The sequence below is a fragment of the Heteronotia binoei genome, chromosome 5, assembly GCF_032191835.1.
Source record: "Heteronotia binoei isolate CCM8104 ecotype False Entrance Well chromosome 5, APGP_CSIRO_Hbin_v1, whole genome shotgun sequence".
Taxonomy (NCBI): Eukaryota; Metazoa; Chordata; class Lepidosauria; order Squamata; family Gekkonidae; genus Heteronotia; species Heteronotia binoei.
In genome coordinates this window covers 105,994,251-106,006,359 of record NC_083227.1, presented here as the reverse complement: position 1 = coordinate 106,006,359, position 12,109 = coordinate 105,994,251, and the positions used below count along the sequence as shown (strand labels likewise).

Sequence of the window (12,109 nt, the reverse complement as noted above, 5' to 3'; positions counted from 1 at the left end):
TAAACTATAAAAATTGTGTTTTAAAAGATCAATCCTTTAAAAGTTTGGGCAAAAAGTAATGATTTGCCTGGTGCCTAAAGGAGAGCAGCATAGGCACCAAGTGAACTGCTCCACTGAGTAGCCTTCTCTGTGGTACTGGATGAGGGCTAATAAACTGAATTCATATAAAGCAGAATTGCTGTTGATCGAAGGCAAAGCTGATCCAGGAAGAGGTATACTGAGTGAAACTGAAGTAGGATTGCAGTGTGGGAGTGCTCTTGGACTCTTCTTGGATAATCAGATAACCAGGGGTGCTTTCCCCAGCTTGGCTTGATTTGACCCTGGTTAGTATTTGAATAGGAGAATTCCAGTGTTACTAAGCAGAACTGACAATGGCAAACCACCTTTATTGGTCTCTTGCATTCGAAAACAGATGAATTGTCACCATGATTTCCAGGTGCTCTTATGGTGGAAGAGGCAGCCTCCAGCAGAATTCTGTGCAACCACCACGACCCCATTAAAAACACCAAGGCAGGCAAAAGATGGGAAAAGCCAGGGGGATTCTGTTGCTAAGGCTTAAAAACACCTGTACAGTTGTATTTAAAGTGAAATCATGATTTGACAATTGCTGTACCACTGGGAAATATTTTCAGTGGAACAGGCTTCCTCGGGAGGTGGTCAGCTCTCCTTCCTTTGAGGTTTTTAAACAGAGGCTAGATGGCCATCTGTCAGCTATGCGGATCCTGTGAATTTAGGGGGAGGTATTTGTAAATGTCCTGTATTGTGCAGGGGTTGGACTAGATGACCCTGGAGGTCCCTTCCAACTTTGTGATTCTATGATTTCATCACCTGGCATCTGAAAAAGTAAGTGAACTGTTCCGCTTGCTAAATACTTAGTTTAATCTATTGTATTCTACGTTGATGAAAGGCACCCTGAGTCCTGCTCAGATCCCCATTCTGCCATGAAATTTACTTGCTGACCTTAGATCAGTCACTGTCTCACATGAATGTATAGTGTTGTTTTGTGAATAAAATGGAGGAGAGAAGAACCATGTACTCCACCTCGAGCACCTTGGAGGAAGGGTGGGATAAAAACGTACTAAATAAAAATGTACTTAAACAAACATTTATTAATTTGCCACCTTGGCTCAGATTTCCTTTCCCCAGTAAAGTCTCTATGATGCTTAGATCTTGATCAGTGAACACTATCAGTTTACCAATGATCACAATATACAGTAAATGCTGCTCATTTCTGATTAATCCAAGTCAGCCTGAATCATTTGAATCAAAACAGCTTCCCTCTGGAGAAGAGAGCATAGGGTTGCCAGGTCCAACTCAAAAATTTCTGGGGACTTTGGGGGTAGAGCCAGGAGACTTTCCCATTCCCTGAAATAAATAAAAAATACAGCAGGGAAGTTCTCCTGAATACAATTTTCATTTCCTTATCTTCCCCAGCAGTTGGCTGCAATCCCCTTCTCCCACACACAGAGCAGCCAAAATAGTTTTCAAGCCTTCACATTTGTGATCTTACTGGGGCAATTTACTCACAGGAACTGATGAATGTAAGCATACGTTGCATTTTCACAACTTCTCCAGATTAACAGGAAAACAGAGAGTAGCCTAGGGAGGGGGTGGAGTTTTACTCCAAATAAACACTTTTCTTCCTTTCTCACACATGCTTCACAGAGCCATGTTGTTCTGCCTACTCACCCAGCCCATACAGCTCTAGTCAGTGAGATTTAAAGGCACGCACACACCTTCCAGAGATGATTTCCTTGGGCTTTTGCAAGGCAAGAAAAAAAATTCCCTTTCTCTCCACTCCAAAGAGCAGAGTTAGGTGCAAGTGGGTGTTTCCAACCCCCTGGGCTTTTGCAAGGAGACAGACTGTCCAATTTTCTTGGGTTTTTGCAAGGCAAAAGAGAGTCTTTTCTTCTCCCCAACCCAAGGTCAGAGATGAACAGAGTCAAGGTGCAAGTGAGGTTTTTTTGGGCTTTTGCAAGGAAACAGAGTGTCCGATCTCCCTGGGTTTTGGCAAGGCAAGGCAAGGCAATGCAAGGCAAACACACACTCCAATATCCTTGGGCTTTTTCCCATGGCCCTGGAGAGGCAAACCAGCCTGGGGCCCCTAAAGGCATGGGGGCCCTTAGGCCAGTGCCTACTTGGCCTAATTGTTAATCTGGCTCTGATTACAATGCAGTGCAAATGCTCTCTGCAATCTCTTGATTTTCTTCAAGATCTGTCATTCTCCCAGTACCACTTAAGTATATATTTATAATAGGAGTAAGCCAGTCCTTTGCTGGCAACATGCTCTCAGCAATATTTATTTATTTACATTAGACTTTTATCCTGCCCTCTCCACAAGTGGACTCAGGGCGGCTTACAACAGTCGTTTACACGATTTAAAACAATAAGTCATAAAATCTATAAAACATTAATACAATTAAAATTTAAAAACTATTCCATGGTGCTGTTTATATTATAGGGTCACCATAAGTCGGCTGCAACATGATAACACTTTAAACACATATGAGGCATTTTCCTAAACGTTAGTTGATTTGCCACCTGAGGCCATTCCCAGTGGGGATGGTCAAAGTTGCATATGCTTTGCTAGCATCCAAAGTAGAATATTGTATCATGCTTTATACAGGGATGCATTTTAAGACAGTCCAAGAACCGCAGGAGCAAAAATGTTAACTAGGCTTTCTTCCTTGACCATATAATGCCAATTATATACTAACTTCACTTAAATATTCAGTTTGTTTCTGGGCCTAGTACTGTCCAGTATTGCTGCTGTTGACATTTTAAAGCTCTTAACATTGCAATGTTATGCTCCAGTGTAGGCCCATTGAAATCACCAGGTGTGAGTCTGGTGAGTCTGCAAGAGCAATACAATGGGAGCCTGGTTTGCCAGAGATACACATGAAGGCCTGGTTTTACTTTCATTAAACTTTGTAATTCTCTTCTTGAGAAGTTAGTTTGGTCCCCTCTTTGCTGATCTTGGTTTCAGCACCTATTCTAGGATGGCTTTTAATAGTTATTTTCTCTGGTTTGGCCATGCATATAGTGATAGTTTTAAATATTTTTATTATGTGCCTCAATGTGCATAATTTTATGAAAAGCTGGTATAGAAAGATCCTAAACAAAATATTTGTATCCTGTCATCCGCCCCAGATGTTCAAAGCAAGTTTAAAGTCCCATTGATTTCATTGACAGAATTAAACACATGCATGCTAGTCTAGATCATGCTCTTTAATTTGAAGTCAGTTCCTTTTGCTAGCTTTCAAGTGGAGAACTTGTTGAAAGTGACAGCACGTGGAAGGAACAGCTGGTAAAAATATAGCAGCTTGAGAGAAAACTGAGCATAAATTGGGATGAGTATAAATCGTTTAGCTGGGTCAAAACTTAAGGAGAATGAAATCATTGTTTGGTCCACAAAGTACAGCTGTTGATAGAAGAATAGTCTGGCAAACAATGGTAAAAAAGAGGATCAGTCCACCTAGTTAGGAACATTGAGGAACCAAAGCAGAACTGGTGTACTCTGTGGGAGCAAAGAAAATCAGCAACAGAGAGAACAGGCCAAGAAAATGTAATGTTTTTGCAGACAGGTAAGAGAGGAGATCTTATATAGAACAGGGAGGATCATCAGACAACAGTGGTGAGAGCAAAAGTGTATAGTATGCCATCAAAGAGTAGCAGGATAATAACTATTCCAATTCATGTGAAATTTAGTTATTTTTATATAATTCGATTTAATTGGTCTCCTTAATTGAGCTATCTTGTTTATAAGCTAAAACTGATGGGTCTAATTTTTTCTGAAAGCCATGAACCAGAGGAGTCTCAAGATTGTTTCAGGCAGCAAACTGACACATTTGTAATAAACTAACTGGGGCTATCAGATTCATTCTGTGCTTTGAACTTGTTTTGTTACACATTTGCTGCTGCTACTTTGTCTAGCTTCATGTTTTCATAGTCTCAGTTAATGGATCAGGATCTTGGACCAGAACCCTTTTTAAAACTTGCTAATGGCAGAGAGAAAATGTAGTTTTCTATTATTAGGTGTTCTGAAAATAACAAGACTTCCTAATTTAGCTTCAGACCAGAGGTGGTTAGATCTTGAATTTAAGGTGATAGAGGATTGTGTTACATAGTAATTTAAAAGGTGTCTGGATGTTAGATGTCACTGCTTCACCCACCAGCATACTATTCTTTTAAAACTGTAAATGGTGTTGGTTTGTAGGAGAGTGTTGAAACAAGGATAAGTTAATACTCTATTAGGACTCCAAATAGAAGGCTATAGAAGCTTAATCTGCTACATCACAACCAGCATTATACCTAAATGAAATCTTGGTTGACTGTGGCATACCCAAAGTTAAATCCCTGCTCAGCTGTTAAGTGTGTCAGTGTTTGCTTGGGTTAACTCTTACTTCTTAGTTAGTATGCTTAAGAGTACAGTCTGTTGTGTGGCTTATTCTGAGCCTAGGCAAAGGAAACTAAATAAATTAAGTGTAATGAACAGCTATAATAAGCCCGTTGTGAAGAGAGGTTCTGTTTAGAGTGGTGTTGCCCTATAAAACTCCAGAAATTAAAAGACCTTTTCACTGTCTCTGGATCATTATTGGGCACTGTAGCTAAGCTCGAAAATAAATGTTTACTGTCAAAGCCAAACAGTTAGTGTTGCTTGCCAGTGTCTGGGTCACAAGTTTCCCAAGTGACAAAGTTGTTGATTTCATGCATGTGTAATTACTTGGGGTTCAGCAAGCACTTTTATAAGTTATTGGTGAAGGTAAATCTTCTAAGGCATTCTTGAAAAGCAGGGAGCATACTTATTTATTTATTAATTTGCACCCTTTCCAGCCTCCCCACCCCCAAATGAATTTCTGGAGTTTTTTGTATATCCTACTGTGTGATTTTCTGTTGCCTGTTGAAATTCCCCTGTGTGGGGCCCCTGCTGAGCCTGAATAGTTATGTAAGGATTTTTATTTCTGCTCTCTGTCACTAGTTCAAATGGATAATGCACTGAATAAATGGGATCAGGTGAACATGGTGTGTAAATTTGTTGCAAAAGCCTACAGAGAGAGAAGAGGTCTCCCAGATACATATGTGATTTCTTTCTGCTTAGGAAACTATACAGTTTCTCAGGAGTGGTGCTTGGTACCTCCTCTAATTTATGCTGATTACAGTCAACAAAACAGAATAACTTCTCTGATTGGTTCCAGGCTACCTGCTGGATTATTTATACTCATTGCTTTGAGTACTTGAGTAGGGGAGGAAGATAAGTCCCGGTGCTATTTAGAATAAACCCTAGGCATATTTAATTGGTTATATAAGTGACTTTTCTCAGTCACAACTGAATTACAAGGTGTATTTTTTTGTTGGGTGTGCTCTTTACTTGGGTTTATGGGGTACAGTACTAAACACTGTTTATCAGAATTTCTGAACATTGTGAATTTATTTGGACTTTCTCACAACAGTTTGGAACTACTTGAATAGAAAGCATATTGTGGTCAGAGCATCATCATTTGTGAATTATGGTACTTCAAACTGAGATGGTATGTAGGTTGCAGTGACTCAGACATTTGGTCTGGAACTAGAATAGCTGACAGGATTTGACAGCTTGCCACACTAACTTTTGCTGAAGTTACTGAACCAACTGCTGAAGGAAGCTGTGTTTTCGTAATCATCTGCATGTACTGAGCAAAATGCTCCTCTTGGATGAGTCTCAGCAGTTTCCAGGTAAGATATGGGACTTGGACTCTCTCTCTCTCTCTCTCTCTCTCTGTGTCTCTCTGTCTTTCTCTCTCTCCCTCTCTGTCTCTCTCTCTCTCTTCCCACTGCCCCTCCCCCGATTGCTCTAGCAAGCAATTTATTATAATAGGGAGTGAGAGCTCATAATATTTCTAGGGTGCTCTTGATATTCTCATTGTGGAATCTGATATGATTGGATTAGAATATTTTTGGTACAAATCACCTTGTGAGCCACTAATTCTGCAGTCGATACTGTGGTTAAAATTTAGTACTGTTATTAGTATGATATTCTGGCTTCATACAAAGTATGAGGCTCTTTGCAACTTTTTAATATCTTTAAGTTTTTGGTAAAGGGGCCAGTTAAATCTTTGACTTGGGAGGATTATCATTCAGTTTTAGATATTGTCCCTTTTTCACTTGTTGCTTTACTGACCACTGGTGTGGTATATTCTGTATTGACTGTTAAATGTTTTCTTCCTTTTTGATGCACTCCTGGTTCTTTGTCCATATTATACTAGGACAGTTCATGGAGCTCTCACTGGTCATATTCTTCTTGGGACAGGGTGAATGACAGGGGTGTGTAGGTATGCGTACTCTTTTAAAGCTATTGCTGATTTTTTTCTCTCCTATACTACTATTCACAAGCAGCTTTTTCTTTATCCCCAGCATGATTAGTAGTAGTCTCCTTGGCCTTCTTAGTTCAGTGAAATAGGTTGCAGTGTTGGGGAGCCTTTGTTCTTGTAAATACATCATGTTAAGAATGTCTTGTTTCACAGATCATGATTTTTAGTTTTTTAAACATAGTGCTGCTTTTATTATAGAATCCATCATTCTATACCTAACCAGGCTGCTAATTGATAAAATTCTCTTTCTTTAAAGTTCATGAGGAGAAGGTGAACTTTATAGGAGTCAAAGTTAATTTTCCACTGCCTGAAGGGGTATATATCAACAAGCACAATTTCCTTACCTCTACCCTCCTGAAGCAACCCAAAATGTCCCCCCCCCTTTCAAAGGCTGCTCTTGGGAGGCAAGGAGGATCCTAGGAATGGTATCGGACAGCAGCAGGAGGGGTGAGCCGTGAAAATAGCCTCCACTTGTGTTCATGGAAATCCTCCATGGGATCTAACCCAACATACATATAATTGAAGCTGAGAAAGATAATTCCCTAAATAGTGGAATTTCTGTATATTTTCATTAGACTCTAGATTTGTATAGTTAGCCAACAGAATGTGTGGGCTGGATGATTAAACTAATGCTCAGAATGCAAAAATCATGAGAATTATATTTCAAAATGTATGCAGGAATTAAAATATATTTAATGGATGCTGCCTAAGCAATTCAGTTTGGGTAGTCTGGCTGAAAACCTGGTTATGATGAAAGGAAGGACATGAATCTAAGCTGATTTAGTTCTCACTGCAGTCAGGAGTGTCTGGCATGCAAGCTTAACTGGTTAGTGAATCAGAGTGGAAGTTAAATGTTTAAAACATTTTAAAAGAGATCTTTTTTGTATTAGACTTGAGATCAAGTCTGAGAAACATTAAAATGTATGGCCCCATTTTGGAAGTCACCCGTTTAATCAGACTGCCTCAAAAGATAAAATTGGAGTAAGTTAAAAAAGAATCTGTGAAGAGAAATCACTACAATCTCAGTTTTGTCTTAATTGACTATCTGGCAGATAATGCTGACCTTGAAGGCCTGTTTTGCTATGCAGCCAAGAAGCACTTTGTAACTGTGTATGTTCTTAGAAGATACAGTGTGGAAACCCTCAAGTAAAACTCAAGGCATTCCCTTTAGAGCAGATGGAAGGCCAAGTGAGATCAAACTTGGATCTTCCATGCTAACTTTGCCACACTAGATAGAAAGGCATTCGTTGATGTATCAAACAAAAATTATTTCCTGTAATTGTATGGTTTGCTTTGTGGTAGCTATGAAAACTGCAGTCAGACATTCTCAAATGTATCTCGAGTACCAGCTTTTATAGCTGAATTTTGTTTCTTGGGCCATTTTAATATTTTACATGATTATACCTTGCAGTACATTCATTGCCTTCCTTTTTATAATGTTGAATCATTTTTTGCAGCACACGGTAAGGGATATCAAACATTATTTAGTGGGAGGGGCATAATGAACCTGATTGATTAGTAACAGCAGGTGAGAAAACTTTTATTAGAAGCACCAAGTGTGGGAGGAGACAAGGGTTTCTATTTAACCCCAACTTTATCAATGACATATGACTGTACAAATTTGCTAGGATTATTTGTACAGCACCTTCTTTGTCTGAGATGGCATATTGTGTATCATCAATTTGCCTAGTTAGAATAGCAAGGAAACATTTAAAGTGCATATTCCTGTTTCTTGTTTGGTGTGTATTTTGAAGGGCTGCCTCAACAGTTATATAAAGAAAATCTTCAGTTAGAAAACATTCAGGGGTTGCATTCAGATGTTTCATTAACCAGAGTTAAGGAAAATGTATACAAACTTGGCTTGTCGGCAAGCTGTTTGTATGCCTTGTTCTTCTCTCCTTTTCCTCAAGTAGAGAATCCCAGTTAAAAACTAACTCTAGGTATCCATGGCATACAAATGCAGATTAACAAGAGTTGCCCCCCCCCCCCCCATTCTAAACCAGAGTTTAATCCCAGTTTCGAATTTTGGTTGGTTCTGGGAAACTAACTCTGGTTAATGCATGCACCTACATTCAGATTTAGTTTTCAACAAGTCTTTTTATAAGAGGGGGTGGGAAATGTATAAAAAGTTAATCTGATATTCTTCATATTCAGTACTGTGATGTGAGTATAGGCTTCGTAGCCATCAAGAAATCAACTGATCCCATTGCCTGAGTCATAATAAAGGTAGGTTTTGTATGACTGTTGCAGGCTTATAGGTGACATCAATGACAATTTACCAACCACAAAAAAGTGATGTTGATTTTAATACATTTATAGATTACTCCTCCTCAGATGTTTGGCTACAATTGGATATATTCATTTGAGAGTCAGTATGTGTGGTGGTTTGTCAGATTAAGAAACTTTAAATTGCCTAATATCGCAGTCCTCTCATATGTAGTGGCAATCTGCCAATTAGACATTTTTCTCCATAACACTATGTGGCTTATACCTTGACTGGCTGTGATATTGTGGACAACATTTCCAAGTCTTCATGGGGAGCCACTTCATATAAAAGGGCTCAATAAATATAATACTTATTATAGAGGCAAACGTGGAATCTAATGTGTGCACTAGCTTGTTTTTATCCACTTCTTCCACCAAGCAGTTTAGGGCAGCATACATGGTTTACCCTCCTTTTGTTCTTCCAACAACCCTACAAAGTAAGTTTGACTTAGAGATGGCAGTTTGGATTCCAGCTACACTTTTCATGTACAAAAGGATTTCAATTTATGAAGCACAATTTCTCTGTCTTATTCCTTGACACAAAATACACCCCAAAATGCTGCTTCTGGGGGATGAACACTCCTAGGAATAGCTTGGAGCAGGGTGAGCCAGAGGTCTCCTGTGGTAGGGAGAACTGGCAAAATCACCACTCCCCACTTCCTTTATGTACATTTTAGGATTTATCCAAGCCAGTGACAAAATCATCCACTGAATTTTGTGGTTGAGCAGACACTTCTATTTACTCCTCCGCATTAACTCTTGGATCCAGTAAATCAAATACGTGGTGTGCCTTGCAGGTTAATGTCACAGAATAACTGTTACTCATCGCTATGAGAATGGTGAACTATAGAGCACAAAGCGCACAAATTTCTTAACAGCTGTACAGTAATGGTGCATTTTAGTTGTTTCAGAATCACATGGCCACTAAAACCAGGAAAGGGGCATTTGGTAATTGTGGGGTTTATATATGATGATGTTTGTGTCTGAGTTCATAGCAGGGCTTTTTTGTAGAAGAAGCTCAGCAGGGACTCTTCTGCATATTAGGCCCCACCCCCTGATGCCAAGCCCTGGTCCATAGTTATAAGACTGTGGTAGTTGAGCAGAGTGCAATTTTGGTGTAAAATCATGCACATGGTGCACATGATATTAATAGGCCTTTCACTATTAACTTCCATCAGTTCGAAGATTTAGTATAACACCATGACCTGCAATAACTGCCTACTGTAAACTAAAGCTTATGTAATCATTGCATGCCCTGACTGGGATGTCTCAGGCTAGCCTGATCTCATCAGATTTTGGAAACTAAGCAAGCAGGCCTAGGGCAGAACCCCAATGCGTGCCCCTCCAGTAGATTTTTTTGTGCGTGCGCTTTGCCCGTGATGACATCACCCAGAGGTGACATCATCACACTGGGTGCTCAATGCATCCCCTCCGCAGCACTTACCGAGTTCATTGGGCGCTGCAGATGGGAAGCCCCACTTGTTTTTGGCTTTAAGGGGTCAGAGGGGCTCCCCCTTATAGCCAAGAAAAAATACTCGGCACTTCCCCTCCACAGCACTTGCTTAATTTGGAGGGCACTGTGGACAGGAAGTGAATCCGAGGCTTGGGGATGGTGGGAGTGGAGAGGGGGTGCCCACCTGCTGGAAGTTGCGCCCTAGGCATTTGCCTAGTTTGCCTACTCCCATGCGCTGGCCCTGTAAGCAGGTTGGCCCCAGTTAGTACTTGGATGAGAGGCCACCAAGGAAGTTCAGGGTTGCTATGCAAAAGCAGGCAATGACAAACTGCATCTGAACATGTTTTGCTGTGAAAACCCTACAGAGTCACCATAAGTCAGCTGCAACTTTACAGCACTTTCCACCATCAATCATTGCATAATGCCCCCCCCCCCGGTAATCCAGTCTCCATTTCCCAAATCTCCAGAATTAAAAAACGATGGTATCTACCCTGACTCAGCAGAGAAGACATGTAGCAAAACTAAGATGTAAATATAGTTCCATGGCTCAGAATTTTCCCGAATCCTGTATCTTAATATTTCTGCATTTGAAACAGTTGTATTTTGATATGCTTTTAATATATTCCTTGGGGTTTTTTCCAGGATTGAAAGGTAGTATAAAAATAATTGGTCCTCATGTGGATGTCTGCATGATGATATTTTGCCAGAAAAACTAGATAACAGGGATTTGTCAGAGAGTGTAGTTTCTCATTCTTCCCACATAGTTGGTGAAAGTAATAGCGTTGTTCAAACTTCCTAGCTGAGAAGACTGAAAAATACTGTGGGTCATTGTGACCGAGTCTCTGTTGAAGCGAGAAGGCTGAAAGCAGAAATGTCAGTTTGCAAGAAAATTGCTATGAAATTAAAAGCGTAAATTTTCAGACTTTTAAAATTTATCTAGTGATTTAAATTACTGTATTATAACTTGCAATGCATGAGGGACATTTTTGTTGAAAGTGTTTACATCTCAGGTAGAGTTGGAAAGGTCACAGAGTTCTAGTTTTTAGCAGAATAAACAGAATAGGGTAACAGAATAATTCTACTTTGTCTTCCTTTGCTCCTTCCACATGAGGCTTTTGGATCATTGTGCAGACAAGTAATTAAGTGTGTGTGCACGTGGAAGCTTATACCTTGAATAAAACTTTCTTGGTCTTAAAGGAGGCATTGGGCACATACTTTGTTCTGCAACCATAATATTACAGTATGATTGTGCTATAGCTCAGAACAGAAATTAGTTTTCTAGATTGTTAGAAATGCTTCTGAATTCTGAAAGGAAAAAGGTGAAAGTGTGAGTTGATAACCGTGACAGTAATATTGTCTGCTGTTGTCTAGGTACATGCTATGTAAGTGAGCATGTGTGTGGTTATGGTAAGATTAGCTGCCTGGTTTCTTCTTTTGGTTCTGTGTTGATATTTAGACATATGTCCATGAAGCTTATATAAGTGCTCTTTAGCATTTATGTAATTCAGGCTTCTCTGCTGTGTGCAGAAGTGAGGTCTGGATAGAATAAGAGCTCTTGAGTGTTTGGGGCTTTGGTCAGCTTGCATAATGTTTGAATTAGAAAGTAAATTGCCTGTCACTGAAGTTGGCCTTTAGATGTTCCAGGTTTTGTGTAAGTTTTCTCTGCCTTTCTCCTGTCTTCCTGTTTGGTGTAGCTTATTTCCTCCTCCTCCACCCCAATCTGTGTTCTTCTTCGTTACTATAGTACAGTGGTCCCCAACCTTTTTGGCACTGGGGACCAGCACCAGGGCTGGCCTGCCCACTGCGGCACCAGGGCCGGCAGGGTTGGGGCACCTAATTCAGCCCCCCCCCCCCTGCAGCGCCATACAGCCTGGCCACCCTGCCTCAGCTGATCAGCAGCAGAGGGGGGCGGCCTTTAAAGAGCTGGGGAAGGAGGCGCTTCACCACCCCTTCTTCAGCCTTAAAATGGTAAAAACAGAGGATGGAGGAGGCACCACGGGGGGGGGCGGTGCGGCCAGGCTGCGCGGCCCAGTTGTGAACAGGC

At 40.5% G+C, this 12,109-nt stretch overlaps 1 protein-coding gene across 5 annotated transcripts in view; it reads left to right on the top strand.

Moving 5' to 3' along the window:
• The window catches only part of RAD54L2 (RAD54 like 2), a 105,950-nt gene that overhangs the window by 57,423 nt on the left and 36,418 nt on the right, over positions 1–12,109 (top strand). Inside the window, exon 1 of one of the 5 annotated variants that reach the window (XM_060239990.1) lies at positions 5,551–5,712. The exons of the other annotated variants lie outside the window; for them this stretch is intronic. Within the exon in view, the coding sequence (XP_060095973.1) occupies positions 5,679–5,712 (34 nt within the window). The 5' untranslated portion in view covers positions 5,551–5,678. Of the gene's footprint in view, positions 1–5,550; positions 5,713–12,109 lie in introns of those variants that run through there. 5 annotated transcript variants of the gene reach the window in all.